The sequence below is a fragment of the Eretmochelys imbricata genome, chromosome 3 (genome assembly GCF_965152235.1).
Source record: "Eretmochelys imbricata isolate rEreImb1 chromosome 3, rEreImb1.hap1, whole genome shotgun sequence".
In the NCBI taxonomy this organism is placed as follows: Eukaryota; Metazoa; Chordata; order Testudines; family Cheloniidae; genus Eretmochelys; species Eretmochelys imbricata.
Window position 1 is genome coordinate 102343127 of NC_135574.1, and position 23623 is coordinate 102366749.

General features: G+C 41.9%; 1 protein-coding gene across 2 annotated transcripts; it reads left to right on the plus strand.

The window, feature by feature from the left end:
• Nucleotides 1-238: 238 nt before the first annotated feature.
• Nucleotides 239-23623, plus strand: TBPL1 (TATA-box binding protein like 1). Of its 2 annotated transcripts, none has more exons than XR_013345639.1 (7): nucleotides 239-398; nucleotides 9719-9905; nucleotides 11320-11402; nucleotides 16931-16994; nucleotides 19036-19139; nucleotides 19240-19417; nucleotides 23093-23623. XR_013345639.1 is itself a non-coding variant. In XM_077813062.1 (7 exons), exons 2-7 carry the CDS (start codon nucleotides 9771-9773, stop codon nucleotides 23170-23172), a joined length of 561 nt encoding a protein of 186 aa, XP_077669188.1. In that variant the 5' UTR covers nucleotides 239-398; nucleotides 9719-9770; the 3' UTR covers nucleotides 23173-23623. The 2 variants fall into 2 exon arrangements, 1 of the variants encoding a protein (XP_077669188.1); XM_077813062.1 differs by having other exon boundaries at nucleotides 19240-19334.

The window sequence follows — 23623 nt, forward strand, 5'->3', positions numbered from 1 at the left end:
GAGCCTGGGGGCTCGCACGGGCCGCCACTAGCAACCCAGGGGCAGCTCAGGCTGCAGAAAGGGGTAAAGAGGCTCGAGCCCACCCTGCCCTGAACAGGACATTCGGCGCCGAACCCCGCAGACGTCCCCACGCGCATACTGCACTGAGCTGCTTAGCGTGAGGCGCGCAGGAAGGGAGGTGGAGAGAAAAACCGGAAGCGCGTGCGCAGCGCGGCCCTCGTGGCACTTCCGCCGGCCGTTCTATCCGGGGCCATCTCTATGGCCGCCGCGTTTTGCGATGTTTATTGTCGCGGGGACAGGGCCCGGGACCCGGAACAACAAAGAGCGAGAGCGACGGGGCGCGTAGCAACCGGGCCGCGCGCGGCGGAGCCGGGGACACTCAACCGCCGGCCCACGCGGTAACTGCAGCCGCCGCCGCCGCCCACCCGCGGCGCTGGCCGGGGAGGGTCTGGCGCTGCGGGGCCGGGGCGCGGGGGGGCCGGGCAGGCAGGTGTCGCGCGCGGGACGGGGGAGCCCCGCTGCGTCCAGGTCGCTCCGAGACCCCTTCCCCGCCCCGCGGTCTGGGCCCGGTCCCCCGGGAGCGAGCGCTGAGCCGCCCGCGGCCTCTGTGTCGCCCCCCCCCCCCCAATAAAGGCGCCTCTGGGTGCTGCCCTTTGCGGAGCTGGGGGGCGCGGGGCTCGGGCTTCGCAGCCCTGTGGCGCTCCCACCCCTGCTCTCGCCTAGTGGCTTCTTCCTGGGCGGCGTGGGGCAGAGATCAGAGCAGTGTCTGGGCCCTCCCCTCCCCTCCCCTCGTCCCCACAGCTGGGGTGCTGCGGAAATAACGGTGCGTGCACAAAACGTAGGTCAGGCCCTTGGCCAATCCCCCCGCCCCACCCCGTCCTCTCACTGTCCCTTTCGATGGGAAGGGGAAAGTGAGGAGGAGGAGGAGAACGAGACAAGAGCATCCTCCATGGGAAACACTGTTTCCTGGCAACCAATAGAGGCTCCTCAAGATGGCAAATACTTAACCAACCCTCCTCCCCCCCACCACCACTTCCCCCAAAGGATGATTTTTGTAAGTTCCTAAAATAACATTTGTAGGTTAGATTAATCCTTGGTGGCGGCATGTTAAACGAGATATAGAATCTATCCCAGGTGATCAGCCTTGTGAAATGGAAACTGTCACGTGATTTAGGCCTAAATGCTTTGTAGTTTAACAAAAAGTTTAAGTAAAAATCTAACGTTCATCTTTCCATGAAAAGATTTTGGCTAAGTTTAGAAAACAAATCATTGCTAAAAAAACATTGTTTACTTTTGTCTATTTATGTTGTTCATTTATGTTTTGTACTTCATTCAGTTTGTTCCAAAACAAGAATCTAGTCAGTTTTATTTTTTGGTTCTGATGCAGCAGCATAATCCAACCTAGACATTGCAGCAACTACTGCAAAGGAATGTTTAACACAGCTTTTATAAAGGCTTTTAAAGCTATTTTGTATATATTTAATGAAAATATTTCTATAAATATTAGGCTTTATAAAGCCTCCTTTCCCTCCAAAACCTAGATTGGAGGTCTAAAGTGCCTGACAGTGTCCCTAAGAAAAATATGAATGGAACATGTTAGCAATTTTGTGCTGCTAAGTAAGTGCTCTGTAAAAGGAAAAATTAACCTAGGAGCAAGTGGTCTCAGATACAGTGAGTTTCCTAAACTGTGAACCTGTAGAGAACCACCAGCTCAAAAGAGGAAATACACTGGACCCTCACTAGAACAGGAGATTTGGGATCCATGCGCGGTACCGCATTAATGTGGGGACCATGTTAAAATGAATTGCAATTATAGTAATTAAATTTGGGATCCATGGCTGCGACCAAGTTATATGCAAATTCGCGCTATATAGACACGCATTCTAGTGAGGGTCCAGTGTACTTTCTTGACAGTGGATACAAGCAATAATAGTTATATGCAGCAGCACTTAAAAGCCTCAGTAGGAACCAATGCCCCTGTGTGGTAGGTGCTGTACAAACACACAGACTCTGCCCTAAAAGCTTACAATCTATAAAAACCAAAAATCTAAATAAACACAACACACCAAACACAAGGGAGGGAAATGAGATACAGTGCAAACAAAATATTACTTTAGGCATTATGGTGGCCATCTTTGATCAGGGGAAAAAATTTTCCTCTGCCCAGTTTGACAGCCATGTCACATGATGGTTATGATATTGAGAGACAAAATATCTATCATCTGGTATCCTAATGTAAGGGTGGGTTCTTTCTTTCTGGTTGACTGACAGTCATCTAATTAGGAAACTAGGAGGAACCACTGCATGACAAGTGTATGTGTGTGTGTGAGAGAGAGAGATTGTCATATACAGATTACATACATGTGCACAAAAACATACATCAGACCCAGCAGACAACCAATAAGGTGAAGGGAAAGGTTCATCCTCCTCTTCTAAAGTCTGTTTTAGTGTTCAAGAAATTGGATTCTTAAATCATCTCCCCACTGAGACAATAGAGGCATTACACAAGTGCTACTGGAACTCCTATGAGTAGGGCCCTACCAAATTCACGGTCCATTTTGGTCAATATAATGGACATAGGATTTTAAAAATCGTAAATTTCATGATTTCAGCTATTTAAATCTGAAATTTCATGGTGTTGTAATTGTAGGGGTCGTGACCCAAAAAGGAGTTGTGCAGAGTGTCACAAGGTTATTGTAGGGGGGGTTCCGGTACTGCTACTCTTATTTCTGCACTGCTGCTGGTGGGGTGCTGCCTTCAGAGCAGTGTGCTTGGCCAACAGCTGTTGCCTTGTGACCACCCAGCTCTGAAGTCAGCACAGAAGTAAGGGTGGGAAACCAGGACCCCCCCCCCCGCACCCCCCAAAAATAAACCCAACAACCTTGTAACCTCCCTGTAACTCCCTTTCGGGTCTGGACCACCAATTTGAGAAGCGCTGGTCTCCCCCATGAAATCTGTATAGTATAGGGTAAAAGCATACAAAAGACCAGATTTCACAGAGGAGACCAGATTTCATGGTCTGACGCATTTTTCATGGCTGTTAATTTGGTAGGGACCTAACTATGAGCTACACAGCATTGGTGAGGGATTGATGTTTCCTAAGATTTGAGAGCTGCAAGCTTACTAGTTGGTTGGGAAGCTCTCTGCCCAGAGTAGCTTCCCAAGTTCCTGCCACAGAGCTAGAGGTTTAGGGAGTTTTTGTGGGTTTTTTTCTTGTGGCAAGCTAACCTTTCCCTTAAATAAAACAGATTATTGTGAAGTCAACATCTGCATCCCCCAAGGCTTACTGAGGTCAGGAATGTTTTCTGCTCAATTCAGACCATCAATTATGTTTTAAGGAACACTTCAGTGTTTAGGTAAAATAATGTCCAAATAGAGCGTAAGTCTTTGTTTACAAAAGAAAGCAAACATAAAGCATTCTATTACAGCTTTACTTCTATCATACAAAATAAGTGTTGTAGTTTTAATCATTTCATCACATGGATGTTGGTACAATAGAATGGCAGTACCACTATTGGCTAACAGCCTATGAAGGCCCTAGTTCTGCAGTCAGAGCTGCATGGGTGAACTCTGCAACTACACAGTGATCTTCCCATGCAGATCCCAAGTGAGACTGAGGCCAAAGTGGTTTGCAGAGCAAGACTAGTATCTCCACAAAAGTAAGTGTATGCCATTAAGTCTTTCATTAAAAGACTCTGGTAACACCATAAACCATGAGTAGTTATTCCCTTACATCAGCTGACTCCCTCGCAGTACTTTATAGCATCAAGATTCAGATGCCGAAAGACCTTAAGGCTCGTCATCAGTAAACTTATGACAGTGTCCATGTATTACAGACTGGTTTGAACTTTTATTAATTAGTTGTTTCTAGCGATCTTAAGGTAGTAGCTTTATCCGTTAAAATGACATGTCGGGTTAAGTATTGTTTAAAATGTTTCTGTGCGTGTGCAACTAATATTTTAGGTTATTAAAAGTGAAAAACATAATACTGAATTTGCTTCCCCCCAAATAGGCTGTTTACCTTTGGCATTTTTCTAAGCTAGACAATAAAAAGCACACTAGCTAGTGCTTCTCAAGCACTGGCACAATGTTGCAATACTCTTTAAGTTGACAGTATCTTTTTAATACTTTTAGGTCGGAAAGTTCATGAACAGAGCTAATCAACAAAATCTAGTGGAGTCTAATAGGGCAGGTTTAGGAATTTGGCCTGTTATTATAATAATAATAATAATAAATGCACAATTTATAAAGAACTGGAAACTTTGTTTCCATTCTTGTCCCATTGCTTTACAAGTATAGTTCCTACATCTGGAGTAATAGTAGTGAGCCCTATAAATCTATTGGTTGAGTGATCTCAAAAAGTGCTTTACCAAAGGTACATAAGCACTTTTATCCTCATTTTAAAGACAGAAAAGCTGAGGTACAATGATTAAGTTATTTGCCCAAGGTCATATAGCAAGTCAGTGGCAGAGTTAGGGTTAGATACTAGGGGTGACTCATTGACTTCACTGGGGCCAGGATTTTACCCTATTGTGTCCTGCCCCGTGTCTGTACCATGTTCTCTGGACCATGCTGCCTCGCAAAGATGTTACGTATAATTTAAAGAACAGTTATATATAAACTCTGAATATATTTTTGCATCTTTCCTCTTGTTAATATTGTTGATTTGCCCTTTTGTTAAAAAGGAATAACCATGAAGCTGAATCTGTATTTCTATCTTGAGGGATGGTAGCCCACCACACTTCATTTCCCCAGAATCTTTTCTTTCTTCTCAGTATGTTATACTGTACTAAAATGAATGTCTGAAGATTTTGTTTTAGATTTCCTCCTTTATCCAACTTCTTGGACTGTTACTGAGACAAAGACAGTTCTCCCCCTCACCCCCCACCTTTTACACCACAAAAGGGAACTCTCTCGTTTTATTCAATGTTATTAGATCATGTAGTGAAAGACCTTATCATTATGCATATGTAACAAAGGGTGAACAAGAACTCCAGCAATGAAATTCCTGACTCTTGTGGCTTCGTATTCTGAAAGAACACTAAAGTAATAATGTTTTGTATTAAATAGCTTGTTCAACATGCTGCTGTTAATGAGGAAACTTAAATCAGTATTATACATCTGAAGTAGTTTACTGTGTAAACACTCAATATTGAAATATTAAATGTTCAAGTTTGTTTTTTTCAACCAGTGGAAGGTGGTTTTAGTCTTTTACATTGGGCTCAGATATTGCTTGTATAACAAATGTCACTTTTTACCAAGTAACTGTCACAAGCTGTAGACTACAATTATAAAGTTATAGTTAAAATTCATTTTCAAATTTCCAGTTATGTGCTTTGCATCATCTGAACTTTCGGAATATTACTGATGAAAATAGGTGCATTACTATTACAATATAAAACTTCAGCTTGCCAAAATCTGCACGTTTAAATTGTTCTTGATGATATTCTTGTGGATGAAATCACTCTGATTGACTGGGCCCCACAGTATATTAGTATTCTTACTGGTAATTTTCAGCTCCCACATTGAACTTGTGGATTGTTTGTTTTTGTGATCTCTCCACCCTGTACCCACTGTTCTTAACCACTTCTATTGTATAGCTGGCATTTACCTCTAAAAGATGGGTGTTTTGTGATAAAAAGTTGGAGGCATCTCCCAGGAAAGCAGTTACATTATTTAACAGCTGCTGTGGTGTGGTTAAGTAAACATTATACTGTAATAGGCCATCAAAAACAGACACGATAGGGCATTAGGAAGCTTAGGGATATGTACAGTTCTCAGTAGAAAAATATTAGTTACCATTTTTCTTTCTCCTCCACACCCTATATCATCTTCTGTGCTTTCTTGCTATTCTTTTGCCTTTGCTTTGATTCTTTTACTCTCTCTCCCCCCGCCTCCTTTTTCCTCTGTCTGACAAGCCAAGAGCTATGACATAATGTTTCAGATATGGAGCCAGCTGCAGAGTGAAATAGACGATGATCACACAGCAGCCAGTTCCATATGTAAAACACATCTGCATTTCGATGTGTCACTACTATATGATGGTTGCTACTTCTCTTTTAGAAAAGAAGTACTTGTGGCACCTTAGAGACTAACAAATTTATCTGAGCATAAGCTTTCGTGAGCTACAGCTCACTTCAGGTGCCACAAGTACTCCTTTTCTTTTTGCAGAAACAGACTAGCACGGCTGCTACTCTGAAACCTGCTTCTCTTGTTATCCAGCTGTAGTCCTCCACTCAAGGTGTGTCTGAGAAGACTATTGATCAGAAGTTGTGGCAGGGTGCCATGTGATAGGAGGCCAAGAATGCATGGCAAATTAACATTAAAAGTGCTTAGGTGGAAAAGTTGATACTAACAATCTTGGTTTCCCTCTTGCTTATTTCTCATAAATATTTTGACCTTGCCTCTGTATTTCATTTAGCAAGGGAGTATATGTGATGGGCTCCTTTTACATGTGGCAGTTTCTTGTCTCCTGGCTGCCTGCTTTTTTGATAATATGAATCAGTGTAGAGAATTTATCTTAAGGCTGACAGCTTTTCTTTCATTATACTCTTTGCTGTTTGTTGTGTTCATTCAGTATGGGGTGTTACTGGATTTTCAGCTAATGGATCAACAGTGTTTTGATGTACTATGGCTAAGGCTTACAAGTCTGTCAAGGAGGTCACGGATTCCGTGATTTTTTCGTTACCTCTGCAACTTCAGGACTTGGGCTATCAGTCCTGGGTGGTGAGGCTCAGTCTGTCATCTCTGTGCTGGGAGGCTCCAGCTTCCATGAATTCTTGTTTATTGCCTGCGACCTGTATGTGACTTTTGCTAAAAATAACCGTGACAAAATCTTAACCTTAACTGTGTCCTCCATCTCTTGAGTTGTGGTCTGCTTTAGCTTTTGAATCTTTCCTTGCCAAATTCTTGCCCATTTTGCTAGCCAGTAATTTTTCAAGGATTTTCCTAACAAGCAGCATTAAAATTTTTACTTTTCTATATTTTCTTGTAAAAAGTTACGAAAATAAATTGCAGTGCTTCGGTGAGACCCTTAGTGTATGTCTACACTGCAGCTGGGAGCATGCTTCCCAGCCTGGATAGACAGAGATGTGCTACCTCCACTCAAGCTAGCACACTGACTAGCAGTGCAGACTTTGTGGCAGTGACTAATCACCCATGTTCAGACACTCCTGATCTCCTGAGTCTGAGTTCAGTGGATAGCATGCTAAAAATAGCAGTGGAGACATCCTTGTGGCACTGGCTAGTCACCTGACCTTGGACCTGGAGGGTTAGGCATGCCTGGGCTCAGATGGTTAGCTCATGCCACAGTGGCAACCCCGCAATTGTTAGCAGGGTAGCTGAAGTGGAGCTAGCTCTTATCTGTCTACTGAGACTGGAAGGCATGGTCCCAACTCCAGTGCAGATATACCCTTATATATCTATCTTCTCTTTTCCTTCCCCTACCTCCTCTCTGCTTCAAAAAACAAAACTAAAACCACCCCCACAAAACCAAAGGGGCTGACTTTCCTATCCAATTTTAGGGAGGATGGGTGTCTGCTGGTAAAAATGACAAAAAACATTGACGCTGTTATTGCATAGTTCTATTTGAATTTTAATTGTTAGTGGCAATATTGTGTTGAAATGATTGGTTTTAAAAAAACAAGTCTGCAGTGGGAAGTGAAAGTTCAGTGTATTACTAGTAGAGCACTTGAACTCTGGGATGTTTCAGAGTTGGTCTGATTTTCACAAATGAGAAACTGAACAATCCTTAAGTATGACAGAAGTTGGTCCAATAAAAGATGTTACCTCACTCACTTTATCTAATATGCCCGTATGTGTTATTTGTAGGAGAGAAGAATTCTGAAGTAGTTTCTGGCATGAAACAGGAACTACTTTTAACCATCAAATGGTGAAAGTTTCTTTTTTTTAATATTGTAGTCCAGGGGTGGGCAAACTACGGCCTGCGAACCACATCCGGCCCATCCAACCATTTAATCTGGTCCTCAGCTCCCGCCAGGGAGTGGGGTCAGGGGTTTGCCCCACTACCGCCAGGGAGCAGGGTCGGGGGCTTGCCCTGCTCCACGCGGCTCCCAGGAAGCAGTCGGCATGTCCCCCCTCCGGCTCCTATGTAGTACACGTAGGTGTGGCCAAGCAGTTCTGCGCGCTGCCCCATCCACGGGTGCCGCCCCCGCAGCTCCCATTGGCCGTGGTTCCTGGCCAATGGGAGCTGCAGGGGTAGCGCCTGTGGATGGGGCAGTGCGCAGAGCCGCCTGGCCATACCTTGGAGCTGGAGCGGGGACATGCTTCTGGGAGCTGCTTGCAGTAAGTGGTTCCTGGAGCCTACACCCCTGAGCCCCTCCCCCCCCCCCCCCCCGTGCCCTGATCTCCTGCCACAGCCCTATTTCCCCTCCCGCCCTCCGTACCCCTCAATCCCAGCCCAGAGCCCCCTCTTGTACCCCAGCCCCACCCCAGAGCCCGCACCCCCAGCCAGAGCCTTCACCCACGCCCCGGTGCCCCAATAGCTTGCCCCATCCCTGATCCCCCTCCTGCCCTCTGAACCCATTAGTCCCAGCCCGGAGCACCCTCCTGCACCCCAAACCCCTAATCCTGGCTCCACCCTAGCTGGAGCCCTCACACCCCTCCCCTGTACCCCAGACCCGTGCCCCAGCCCTGATCCCCCCCCACCCTCCAAACCCCTTGGGCCCAGCCTGAAGCCTCCTCCTGCACCCCAAACCCCTCATTCCCAGCCCTCCCCAGTCCTCACCCCCCCCACCCGCACCCCAACCCGGAGCTCCCTCCCGCACCCTGAAATCCTCATTTCTGGCCCCACCCCAGAGCCCTCACCCCCTCCCGCAACCCTACCCCCAATTTCGTGAGCATTCATGGCCCACCATACAATTTCCATACCCTGATGTGGCCCTCAGGCCTTTGCCCACCCCTGTTGGAGTCCTACATTATACTGAAACACAATGTTAAGAATATAATAGAATGACACAGTGTAACCAAGTGCCTCTCCTCCCAGTTCATTCATAGCATTAACTATATACAGGAAAACTAATTTAAGGATAAAAAATACTTTTCAAAGTCAGTTTATTCTTTTAACGTATTCATGTTTTATGCATATCTTACAGTTTCACAGGCAATGTGAAGGCTTATAGTTCCAAAGCATAAACCTTGGCAAATATTTGATTCTTATATTTGGAATTAAATTTCATCCATGTAATCATCATTAATCGAAACAGTCATGAGAAACAAATTTTTCCTTATGTTTAACTTTATCCTGCACTGACTTGAGGAAGGAATTGAGGAAAGGTTATCATTTATAGGTGCTATAAAGCTTTTCCTTTGTTTCATAGAAATACTAATTCATCTTCATATTCAGCTTTTAAAAATATTTTTGTTGAATGAACAGCATAGTATAATTAAGATATCTTATTCCTTTAATTTTTTTCCCAGTTTTTATGTATAATTAGTTCTTTCATGACAATTTCTGATAAGTTGGTTTCACGGTATTGAAACATGAGTGTTAATAAGCAATAGGTTTCCTGTTTTCTGATACACAGGATGCAAAACTGTGTGGTTAACACAGACCATAAATGAGTCAGAATGGCATACAATTTATTCTTCAGTTCCAGATTCTAAAACTGTCTCAATTAAGGAACTAAGGTACATGAAAGGGATAGTTTTAGACAACTGTGTGACACAGTATTTTTAATTGTATTGTTTTCTTTTTCAGAATGTGATCTTCATGGTATGCTGGTGGGGAATCTGAGTTTTCAACCACCCCAATGGATGCAGACAGTGATGTTGCATTGGACATTTTAATCACAAATGTAGTATGTGTTTTTAGAACAAGATGTCATTTAAACTTGAGGAAGATTGCATTAGAGGGAGCAAATGTGATCTACAAGCGTGATGTTGGGGTAAGAAATTTAATGTATCTCAAATGCCAAACTAGACTAACTTTTATACATGTTTATCAAACTAGAGCTCTGTCAATATCCATATGTTGGATGTAGTTGGTAGTGTGAATTCCAAAGTCAATGTAGCAGAACTGTGTTTAGAATGGCTGGATTCTCATCTCTTTGACTTCTTCCAGTTTCTTTCTTGTTCAGGTTTGCCAGGCTTGTATCTGTTCTTGGATACTAAATTTGAGGAGACAAATATTGCAGTACTTTGAAGCCATAAGAAATGTTGTGAAATTAAATCTATGCAGTTTGTTTCTGGTGCACCCTTACCCAATATTAAAGTAAACAGGGAGAAAGTCTTGTTGCCTTCATCTAGTCCAGTGTTTCTCAAACTTTTTGATCCCAGGGACCAGCTTGCTGCCTTTCTGTATTGTGTCAATGAAGTTTCAGGGGACAGGCACGAGTTCATGGACTGGTCATTGAAAAACACTGATCTAGTCCATCTTCCTGTCCATGCAGGGTTAGTTGGGCTGGCCAGAAAAATACCCATTCTGACATGCCAAAAACTTGGCTTGAATCTTACTTATTTATATAGCCCCCTATTGTAGATGTGCACATATCTGTGCAGGAATAAAGTAAGACTCGGATCACTGCCTTGAGAAACTAAATCTGATGTGTGCAGTTAGCTCCAATGTATAGGGGAACACCTTGTTAGAAAGGTATTATACAATCTTGTGTTTATTAATTCTGGCATGGTCAAGCATGAGTGGTAGCAGGGAAGTGCTCAAGTTGTGATCAATGTTGAATGCTAGTCAAAGAACAAGTTTTGAGGTGGGATTTTGAAGCAAGATAGTGAGGTTGCTAGGTATACTGGTGTAGGGAAGCTATTCCAGGTATAGGCGATAGTGTGAAAGTATGGGCAGCTTCACAGGTTAGAGGAGGAGACAAGCACAGTGAGAAATCAAGAGGGAATTAGCAGAGGAAGGATGCTTGGGGAAGCAAAAGAAAATGAGATCTGAAATGTAGACAAAGTGAAGTTGTGTAAAACTTCGCAGATGAGATCAAGGAGTTTGAATTTGTGCAGAAGGAGACAATCAGTGGAAAGAGTCAGAGCAGTGATGTGGTCATAGTGACAGGCAAAGATGATTATAGCACAATGCTACCAGCCTTAAAAAAGTTTATTTAAATAATTTCTGTTCACTTGAGCCACCACCCAGCCTGTTACTTTAATACTTGCTTATTGGCTAAGATACTTCAGGTTTATTTTGCTCTTCTCAGGAGTTGATATTGATTTAACTTCTGAAGGCAAGGAAGGAACAGTCCTCAAGGCTAAAATAGAATAAAGGAAGTATTTTATTAGTATAATACTTGTTTTTTCAGTATGAAATCACACATACACTAAAACCTGTTTTTCTTCTAATTCTTTCAGAAAGTATTAATGAAGCTTAGGAAACCTAGGATTACGGCCACAATTTGGTCCTCAGGAAAAGTTATTTGCACAGGAGCCACAAGGTAAAATCCCTCTTTTGAAGGAGAGGGAAAAAATTGTTCCTGGATGAAACTCTTGTATACGACATTGGAAAATACCACTTATTATCATGAAATCTATTGCATATATTATTGGCAGCTCTGGTACAACCACCTATTATGAAGGTTGCACGACAGTTCCCATTATAAGAATCTGTTTACAGTTGCTTATAATTTTGCCAAACTTTAACCCTTTGGGTAGAATTTTTTTGTGCTGAATGTCTGCTTCAGGCTGAATTTTTTTGAAAATTTCAACTAAAACAGTTCAACCATTATTTCTGAGAATGACACTAGGGAAAAAATACATTGTTTTACCCACATTTAAAAAAAAAAAAAGTGGCAACCTTTTCTTTGAAATACTGTAACATCTCCATGCTTTGGAGCAATGACTTGAAATTGGAGTGTGGGGAAGTGGGGTACTTTGTGCCAGGGGAGTGTTCTGTGCTGTCTCTGTGAAAATCCATCCAAATTTGGTCAAGTTCTAAACCCTGGGGGGGCGGGGGGAATCTCCATTTGCACATTCTCAATAGAGCCTTCTTCAATTTTAGCAGCTACATTCCCTGAAGAGTTGGTCTCCATTTGGCATACTCCAGCCCAGAACTGAGCAGGACTTTCCCTGCAATTGCTGGGTTGCTGTGGGCTGTGCCAGGTCTGGGTCCTGGCACCTGAACTGGGAGCCTGGCTCTCTTGTGTTTTCCATGACCTCCTGCTGCGTGAAGCATGTTGCTGCGTGGCTCCAGTGCAGAGGGGACAAGGGACTAGATTGGGACAAAGAGCCAGAGGGAGGGAGAGTGAAACTGCAGACTGGTGGAGGGGCGGGGCGGAATCTGGGTCTTGGGACAGGGAGGACTGAGACTGGCTGAGGAAGGGGTCTGATTTGAAGCAGGGTTCTACAGACAACAGTCCCCTTCAATACACAGCCCAGATTTATCCCCAGAGCAGGTCCATGCTGTGAATTGAATGAAGCAAGGGTCCTGTGGAAAACATAGTATTGATCCTGTAATTGAAGACTGTAACATAATATAGTGGTTCCCAGACTTTTTACTAAGGCAACCCATCAAATGCATTTTGTGTTTTTGCGGGACCCACCATTACCCCCTCACCTCCCTTTCCCTCCCTTTCTCAGCCCTCCAGCTTCCTACTCCCCTCTCCCTCCAGCCTCCTGCTCAACTCCCCCTCATTCCCTTGCTCTTGCTTTCCCTGCCTTGCCCCATCCTGCAGCCCCAGCTGGTCCCTCTCTCCCTCGGCTGGGCCGTGATCACTGATGATGATGATGATGGGCGTTCACTCGTTACCGAGTATGATCATCTTCCATGAGAATTATGGATCCTCAGATGACTAATAAGGCCTATCCTTGAATCACAAATTCTATTACAATGGGAGCAGATGTTTTTGGGCTCAGCAGGAGGCTGTTGACCATGACTGGAAGCCAGTCTCTCCTTCCTCCTGCGCCTCTTGTCCTCTTCAGCTTGTCGGCAAGCAAGTTCAAACTGCAGGGGACCAGCATGTAGGACTTCACTCCATTAAGCGATCCTGGACAAGTGTCTCCCAAGTGTCAATGTCAATATTACACTTTTTTAGGTTGTCCTTCAGCAAGTCCTTATAACACTTCTGTTGTCCACCCATGTTATGGTACTCTTCTTTCAGCTGAGAGAACAGGACCTGTTTTGGGAGGCGATGGTCTGGCATCCAGACAGTGTGACCAGGAATTGCTAATGGATGATCATTGCCTCGATACTGGTGGTCTTTGCCTCTTCTAGAACACTAATATTGTTGCTCCTGTCTTCCCATTTGATCTTCAGAATCATACGAAGGCAGCATTGATGGTGCCTCTCAAGGACTTTCAAGTGGTGTCTATAAGTTGTCCAAGTTTCGGACCCATACAACAGTGTTGGTAGAATAACGGCTTGATTAAACAAGAAGCTTGGTGTCTGTTCGAATGTCATGATTTTCAAAACCCCTGTGCCGTAAACAAAAAAAATCTATGCTGGCACAGCTCAGGTGATGTTGAATTTCTGCATCAATATCTGCCTTTGCTGAAAGATGACTTCCAAGGTAGAGGAAATGATTGATATTCTCCAGTGCCACTCCCTTGATTTTGATAGATGGAGCAGGTAATACCTCATTTGGAGAAGGCTGATAGAGCACTTTAGTCTTCTTGATATTAAGAGTGAAACCAAGACATGAGTAAGCATCGGCAAACACATTCAAGATAGTTTGAAGATCTTTCTCAGAGTGGGCAAAGATTGCATTGTCATCAGCATACTGAAGTTCCACACTGTTCGGAAACCACTCTGTGACTCTCCTAAAATTTCTTCTGATGGGCAGAAGGCGGGTTGCAAGGATCCGCGCCAGAACTTTGCCTGCAATGGCTAGGAGGGAGATACCACGATAATTTCCACAATCCACTTTATCCCCTTTCTTGAAGAGGGTGACAGTCAGGGAATCCCTCATTTTACTCGGTATCTCCTCCTTTATCCAGATTTTAAGGGTAAGCAGGTAAGCTGACAAATTAGCTCTGGTCCACCATCTTTGAAGATTTCAGTGGGGATCCCATCTAGACCTGCTGCCTTGTTGTTCTTCATATGCTTGGTGGCATTGTGTACCTCATAAAAATTGGGAGAGTCTCTGAGCTCATCCCTAAATAGTCATTGAGGGATTTGCTCAAGGACTTCATCTGCAACCATTGAATTACAGTTAAGGAGATCTTCAAAACATTCTTTCCAGTGAGAATTGATGGCTTCGTTGTCCTTCAGAAATGTGGTTCCGTCCTTAGAGTGAAGAGGATTGATACCATGATGAATTGGCCCATAAACAGCGTTGGTGGCACTACAGAAACCACAAGTATTGTGGATGTCCATGAGATGTTGGAGTTCTTGTGCTTTCTCAGTCCACCATTTGTTCTAGAGTTCTCTGGTTTTACGTTGGACTTCCAGTCTCACCTTGGGATGGGCTTCTCTCTTTGTATTACGATTTATGTCGTTCTGCCAAGCATGAAATTTCATTCTCTTCTCATTGATGAGTTGCTCAATTTCAGCATCATTCTCGTCAAACCAGTCCTGATGTTTTCTGGTTTGGTAGCCTATGGTTTCCTCACAGGCATTGATTATTACTGCTTTCAACTGGCTCAAATGTTCCTCAGTTTCTTCCGGAAACTCTGATGGGAGGTTTTCTTCTAAGACTGCTTGGAGGTGGTCATGCTTAATAGAGTCCTTCAGATCTTGAACCTTCAGTTTGCACCTGACCTGCTTCTTTTGCAGCCTCCATTTGGGAGCAATCTTAATTTTCATTTTGGATCGAATAAGGCTATGATCAGTCCAACAATCATCAGCAGTTGTCATTGCTCTTGTGAGAAGTACATCACTACGATACCAGGCACGAACTATGACTTAGTCGAGGAGAGGCCAGTGCTTTGACCGTGGGTGTCTCCAAGGTGTTTTGAACTTTTCCTTGTGTCGGAAAAGAGTGTTCGTAATAATAAGTTCATGTTCAGCACACTTGGTCAAGAGCAGAATTCCATTTGAATTGCTTTTGCCAACTCCTTCTTTCCCGATTGTTCCTTTCCACAGGTCTGAGTCTCGTCCAACACTTGCATTGAAATCCCCCAGAAGGATGATCTGATCTTCTGTAGGGGTCTCCGATAAAATGGTTTCCAACTGAGAATAAAAATCTTCCTTTACATTCTCATTGGCATCCAGTGTTGGTGCATAGGCGCTCACAATAGTTGCCTGTTGATTTTTGGTGAGCCTCATTCGGAGTGTCATAAACCGCTCATTGATGCCAACTGGTATCTCAGAGAGGCACCTTATGAGTTTGCAAAAAGAAAAGGAGTACTTGTGGCACCTTAGAGACTAACCAATTTATTTGAGCATAAGCTTTTGTGATCTACAGCTCACTTCACTGTGGAAAATACAGAAGATTTTTTTTATACACACAGACCATGAAAAAATGGGTGTTTGTCACTACAAAAGGTTTTCTCTCCCCCCACCCCACTCTCCTGCTGGTAATAGCTTATCTAAAGTGATCACTCTCCTTACAATGTGTATGATAATCAAGGTGGGCCATTTTCAGCACAAATCCAGGTTCTCTTCCCCCCCCCCCAACCCACTCCTTATGACTTTGTTCTTTATAGCAAAGCCCACTTCATGAAATCGGGGTTCATCTATAGATTTTCCCTTCCAGAAGTAGGTGTATCCGCCTTTCTCCTCCCTCACCTGTCCTTCATCAGCTCTTCTAGTTTCGGACAAAGCAGCAATTTTGATGTTAAACCGACTCAATTCATGAGCAATAATGGCTGTATGTCACTCTGGTCGGTTGCTGTTTGAGTTGTCCATCAGGGTACGTATGTTCCAAGTTCCAAAGTTGAAAGGTTTCTTACATTTTCGACCGCTGAAGTGGTGATCCTGCTGGATGCGGCTGTCCAACCAGGAAAAACAGAGGCAAGTCTATTTTTAGGGTACCTTTTCTAACCCCCCTTCCCATGTGGGGTGAGCAGAGTGGATCCAAAAAAGGACTGCTCAGTTGTGGGTGCAGCTGCAGAGATGCTCGACCCTCCTCAATCCTTGAGCAAGACAACTGTAACACATACCCACCGCCTGTGTGTCAGTCTGTGACTAGGAACATCCAGATTTCACTGTCCTGTTCCTGTCACCACTCGCAGATCGCCACCGGACTTGTGTGTGCAATGTTTTCCCAAAAGCTGGAAGATGCCTGTGCCGGACTTCTTTTAAAATGGGTAGACTGGTGCACAAAAGTCACCACACTGTCCTTGACAGATAGAGGACTTGAAACCAGTGGCATGGACACCATGACGACTGGAGATTCTCTATCTGCTGCAGTCTTCATCCACCTTCACAGCCATTATAACGTTACACAACAGTTTCAACTCCATTGTGCAGTTATCCTCCATCGGCTCTGCTGTTAGGGACTTCTTGGATTACACTTTGTCTGGAACGTCGCCCTTGACAGTTCTGCCGTGGGTGACCCTAAGGGAGTACATGACTCCAGGCAGCATCGCTCTCAGGGTCATTGAGACACGCAAGCCTCTCTACCACTATAAGGGTGTTGACTGTACAACCATGCAATCACTACCAGGCTGCTGACTGTCCAATTCTGGCTTCAGCTGCTTCCTCCATGCTGCTGCTGCCCAAATCCCTCTCCCTACACTGCTGCCTTCCAGGAGAAGTGAGATTGCAGGTGGGGAGAGCACCTCTGGGACACAAGTGACCCACCTAGATGCTTTCCAAGACTCACTGGTGGGTCGGGACCTGCTGTTTGGAAAACACTGTCATAATGCATATGCTCAAGGGGGCTGATTTCATACGTACAGGCTATCTTAATGCTGGCACTTCTTCACTTGACTTTGCATTTTAACGTTCTTTTAATATAGTTTTTGTTGTGATTACATATGTAAGTATGTGAACGTGTGTATGTATACATCTTAAAATTTTAGTTTTATTGCAGTAACTATTAGTAAAGCTAGTTGCTTATTATCTCTCTCCTTTAAATTATAGTGAAGAAGAAGCTAAATTTGGTGCCAGACGATTAGCTCGTACTTTGCAGAAACTAGGTTTTCAGGTAATGATCCTTTTGATAATAACCTTCTCTTTTAGGGGTGAACAATAGGATATGTATGTATTTCTATTGATAGGGGATAGCATGTTTGGACCTTTCAGAACAGATGGTCAGCAGAAGAGGTGCTATAACAATTTCATAACCAGCATTTTCTCACTCAAATTCTCATTGTGTAGCAACGCAAGTTATCTTGAGATTGTATTTATTTGGGGCTCCCACTTGGTAGTTCAGCACCAGGCTTCCTTATCAGCTAATGAACAGAAATTTGTTTCAGGAGGCTGTGTAAACTAACCACCTGCATATATATATATAATATATATGTCCTCCTTATACTCAAAATCTCTAAAAGGATTGCATTGAAGAAAAGTGGAAATTTGCCCCATCCATTTGTAAAATATTCTGAATGGCATAAATATGGTTGTCATATGAACAGACACATTTTCCCAATGGATCTTGTTTTCGGATAGCCATTATGGTGAACAATTCCTAACTGCTACAAGTTTGATTTTTGTTTTTTTAAATTAAACTAAAGCAAGTTGCTATAGTCTAGTTAGCCACTGTGCACTGCGACCAGGATTTACTCCTGAATTAGAACTTAAAAAGTGGAACTCCTCCTTGCCTGAGCTTGAGTCAGTTGCATCTACCATTCAGTTGCAAGGTCTGCTACTGTAAATAACTTAGGCGTGGCTGATAGAACCATTCAGTTCGGTGTTTGTTCCTTGAGCAGAAGGGCATATAATGACATTTTAGAGCTATCATCCAACCAGTTGCTCTAATTTAATTAAATAAACCATACATTTACTATCAGGCAAGTAGCTAGACATCAGAGTGATGATATGAAAGTAAGAATGGCCTACTTCCAAGGTTGTTTAGCATATAAAATGACCACCAAATTTTAGAGGTGGGCAACCAGCCCACAGCAACTCTTACTATCCTGAGTGCATTAAATCAAGTGATTTAAAACTAAGTGATGGGGTATTAAGTATTGGATATCATGTAAAAGTGAAAACGATGGAGCAGAATGTTGAATTAAGTCAGATGAAATATATACCCTGGTAAAGCTTTAGTAATGGCTTTATAGGATATAAACTGGTTCATTGAGGTGCAGAAACAGATTAATGTGGCCTAACTTTATTGTAAGAGTGAACGTTATAGGCAGAGCACATGTTGATGTCTAATTAATATTGCACAAGCATTTCCATTCTAAGGGGTCATTTTCATCTGCTTGTAATTTAACTGTTCAAACTGAAATTTGGTAGACTCATTCTCAGGCTGCAAATTTTTTTTTCTTTTTTTTTTTTTTAATTAAGTTTGAGCAAAAATGGGTCTTCATTGGCCATGTCTGTGTTAACAGCTTCAGGAAAATCTCCCACCATTGCATTGGCTTTGCTGGTAATTCGCCAGAAGCATTTTACCACCATATTGTAGCATTGTGTGGCTGTGGATAAAAGGCTATTGGAAGCCAGCAGTTTAGCTTTTTGTTTCAAAAAGAGAAAGGAAATGGCTTTTTGTGAACTAGCTACTGGAGAAAAAACAAACAAGCAGTTTTCTCTCATTTTCTTTTTTATTCTTAACTCTGGGAGAAACTGTTAAATAAAATGATGATAAACTGTTAATATGAACTAACTATGTAACACCTTAGTGGGTTCTAGTAACACTACAAACCAAGCTTTCCCCATGTCATTTATTTTGGTGTTTCATGAATAATTTGGTTTAGTTAATTTTTAACTTAGTCACACATGCTTACTACAGTAATATAGACCATGCATGTTCATTCTAAATGTAATTGAATCTACATGAGAAGGCAATTGTGTGTTTGGTTGGTTTTTTTGCTAGACAAGTTTTTGGATTACAAATATAGTTCAGAACTAAGTTAGGTATTTAAAAATTCTACCCTAGTTCTGTTTGGATTCCTACTCTTGTCAGCTTTGTGTTAAACACAGGGTTTTATTGGTTGAAATAATCAAATTATTGTCAGAAGATATCTTTTTTGTATCAGGTATCATAACCTTTCTTATTCTTGTTCTCTTTCTCTCTCCAAAAGGTAATTTTCACAGATTTTAAGGTTGTCAATGTTTTAGCAGTATGCAACATGCCCTTTGAAATCAGATTGCCAGAATTTACGAAGAATAATAGACCTCATGCTAGGTACAGTAGGTCTTAAGAGAATTCTTATCTTTTTCTTCAGTGTATCAGCTTTTTATTAGCAAATATAGAAGTGTCTTTGACAATCTTTTCTGTTTTCTAGTTATGAACCGGAGCTTCATCCTGCAGTGTGCTACAGAATAAAACCTCTCAGAGCTACCTTACAGATTTTTTCAACAGGAAGTATCACAGTAACGGGTACTTTATGATGCCAAAATAAATATTTAACTTACTTTGTTTCATGGGAGTTCAGTTAGACTTTCAAAGCAACAGAGAGACAGGCATGTGAGATTTCATTTGTACTTAATGCTGCCAGATAATTTGTCTTTCAGTGAAAATACCTGAATAACTGTGGGAGAATGCAATACTCCCAGCAGATCAAATACGTTTGTTTTATACACGTGGATGTAGTCAGTTTCTGGGGAGATGAGGCATATGAGGAAACTGAGCTTATATACCAGAGACTGAGGATATTTGCTTGTTTAAGTACAAATTCTAAAACTTTAACCTTCCTTCTCATTTTTCTTCTGTACAGTCCCATAAACTACTGCTGTTTAAGCAGCAGTTACTATCACAGGCATGCACCTTGAGACTAGAGAGGCACAGCCAGTACGACATGGCAACATCATCCTTTGACCAACAACTAGGGGGTGTTAGAGATTGCCCTATTTCAGGTTTTAGTCCTAGTCTGGCAAACGCTTGGGTAAACTTCCTCTTGCCCCTTTTGGATGGAAAAATTACACACAACCTTGGCTGGAAACTTAAAATGAAACAAACAATTAAAATAGTTGTGGGGAAACCTCTTCCTAGATACCAGACATCTAATGGATTTCCTCAGTCATTGGAACTTTTTTGTTGACTTTGGTCCTGAAATTAAAATAAATATGTATGTATGTATATGTGTATATATATATTTTCTTGGAGGCTTTGTGGCACCTTTCCCCCTCCCCTTTATTCCTACTTGGCATCCTCTGCCCCGTATCTCAAGAAGGACTTTACCATGTTTCCCAGATATGCACAAACATCAGCTGAGAGCAAATACAACACCTGCTAAAATGGGGAAAAAACATGAATAAAAAAGGATTCAAAAACTGTGGGAAATTAAAATAGAACTCCGACACACATGATCTGGAATTATCCCATGCTAAATTTCTGTTGATTGGAAATGACAGATAAGATATTGGTATCTAAAATCATGCTTAGGGACACTTGTATCTGGGGGGGAGGGATATGGGATCCTTACCAAGACCTAACATTTTATACAATACATTTCTTTTGACTGCAATAATTATAGCTAAAACCCACAAACATCCAAAATGGAAACCTACCCAAAAATGTAAATGTTCCTGCAAACTAATTTGAACTAGTGACAGCCAAACATAGAAGAAAAATTACTTTTCAAATAAATGAGAAGCTTGAATGTTCCCCAGAAATGCAGCCAACTTATTGAACTGTGATTTAACTATTTATATTTTGTAACTAAAAATCTCTATTAAAATTCAGGAGAAATACTTTTTTTTAAAAAAATGACATGTGTGGGGAGAGTTACAGGCTTGATGAAGAGAGAAAAAGAAATGAGGAAGCTGGTGACAATATCATCAACTCCAGCTTTCCTTCCCCTAAAATGCATGTTGGGTTTCCTCAACTTCTCTGTCTCTCTTCTCTCCCTGTGCTAACCTCCACAATCCTCTGTCTTGCTGTGGAGGTTCCCTTCCAGGTCTTCAACTTTGGGAGAATCACTACTATCCTTGCAAGACCCTTGTACCTACTCATGCTCTTTCTGCTTTCCCCGGCCTGCTGGATGTTACTGCGCATTGTTCTCTAGAACTTCTTATTTCTGTGGTAGCAGACAAATTGGAGGGAGGTGCACTGCATTCGGTAGTGCCTGCCTGGAAAGCAGAGTAAATTGGCTGATAGGCCTCATATAATCCTCACAAGATTTGAAAATATGAGAAGGATCTTCTTCCTGGTCCATTTTCTTATTTTTGTAAATGTACAAAAAAGCACTAAAATTATGTTTCCTGAAATTTGCATGTAAATAGGATATACAACGATTTGTGATCTCTTTAAAGATCACTACATTAGGAAGAAACTTCGGAAGTCCTCTTCTCATTCCTGGTGAAACCACTAGTTCATTAAGTCTGGTATCCTGTCTCTGACAGTGGTCAATAGCTGGCGCTTTACAAGAAGGCAGAAAACCCTCCCCAAATTCACTCAACCAAACTGGCAGTGTTATCCATGAGGCAGAGAGGGACCCCAGCAGTAATCAGTTTATGCCATGAAACATGTGACTTGATTACCCTTGTCCTAGTTTTCATTTATACAAATTTTGTTAATAGTTTTTAAATTATGCAGGCCATTAAAAATCCAGCTGTGATATTTGATACTGACTTTGAGAGGCAGTGAATTATATAAGTTGTCTGAAATATTATTGAACTTATCTTTATTTTGCCTAAAAATACTGGCTGTTTTCATTGGGTGACCCAGAAGGCTTTATGGGCTGCAAAATTTTGAATAAATTAATGAATTCCTTTCTAACTCTTTTCTCTTCTGGGGTACATAATCCTAGTTTTTCCACCTACACAATCCAAAATATCTTTAGAAAGGGATTTTTAAAGGCATAAAGGGCAGGCGTCATCTTAATTGAGAAAGTCCACAGACACAATCTCAGGTCACCAAAAGTTGGCAGTACTATAAATGGGGGCATGCTAGCATTTGATACAATTTTAGTTGTATTTTCTGCATTTTCTACACTTTTTTAAAATACTGCTGCAAATTAGGCAGACCCTTTTTACTGAGCCTCCAAAATAGTTTTCCTCGGAGGAAATCATAATTTCACACACTATCAGTATGGATGAAAAGTTGACTATTTTGGTCAGTACATCACTATACTCCTGTCCAAGATTAATTTTTTTTGTCATTCTGCTCAATCATTTGCAAGCTTCATAGTTTGTTACCCAGTGACTTAGTGCCACCAGCAGACATCACCGACTCACTCTCCATTTCTGTCTCCAAAGCATCAGTAAATTAGTTTAGATCAGTGGTTCTTAACCTTTACTGCACCCCTTATCAAAAATCAAAATATGTTCTCTCACCCCTTATCAAAAATTGTTGAAGTAGGTCAGTTCTTTAAACCTAGATATATTTTTTGTTTGTTTATTATGGTAATTGTTAAAAATGTATAATGTTAATAAATACATAGGTTTGATGAAACAAAGTAGTTGTACTTACGTGCCTGTGCTTAATTTGTGTTTTCGATGATTTACCGTCTAAAAAAATCTGGCATGTCTGGCACCCCCAGAGGGTGTGTGCACCCCACGTTAAGAACCACTGGTTTAGATGATAACCTGAGGATTCTTCCCGTTTGAGGAGATAACCAAATTTTGGGCTAACAGTTGTGTCCTGAGGTTGATGGCAGAGGTATCAAATAAGCCAAACTACAAAGTTACAGACCCATCAAGTTTTTGTTATACTGAACTGTCGAATAACTGAGACAGAGGTTAAAATCCATCACTTACAAATAGTTTCCTTGGTTAGCTCAATTAAATGAGAAATTGAAGTGGCCATCCTTTGATGTGGGTATACAGGTTCTGAGGACAGTAGCAAATCAGAAAGCATATGGTATGCTTTCTAACCCCACTCTTGCTGGGATTCTTCTATTCCAGTGTACTAGACAGTATATAATTTCTTATGAAATAAAAGTGACAGATGTGGAGTTATTAATTTCTAATCTAGTCAACAACCAGTTCAAATGTCATTATGGGTTCTAGAAGTTGCATATTATTTTCTTCCTCTAAGTACTTAGTAGCTTTCTTGAATATGAGAAAAGGTGTGTCTACAGTGTAAAGTTGTGCTAGCTGATATACGCTGAATGGTTTTTGAGGTACTGTTACATTCTTGCTTTTTAATGCCCTGACTTTTTCTCCCTCTTCTCTCTATTTTTTAAAATGTCTCAGGGCCAAACGTAAAGGCTGTTGCCAGTGCTGTGGAGCAGATTTACCCATTCGTGTTTGAAAGCAGGAAGGAAATTTTATAATTCACCACTTAATGGTTAGGTTCCCTAACCAAGCACCTTTAAAGACTGCTGCACATTGGACTAAAAGCAAAAAAAGGAAAACTGGACCAACAATAGCTGAGGAAATACAGACTCTTTTACTTGTTCATGGCCACAGTGTAAACTCCAGTCCCTTTGGATTTTATTTTGAACAGTGCTGTATTGTAAAAACGAAAGTTTACAAGATATGAAATTGCTGCTTTTAAAAAGACGTTCTATTTATTTTTGCAGTAATTTCTGTGTATTCATAAGCAAACCTGTCACGATGTGCACTACCTTTCAAACATTTTTTTAGTTTGAGCTTGTGTTTTATTTTGTGAATAGTCTTTTACATTTTTGTATGCTGAATATTGGGCACCAAAGAAGCTGTAAAAGTTATCTTTTTCACTTGATGAATGTGCACAAATAAAAATTTGGAAAATATCTCTCTTAA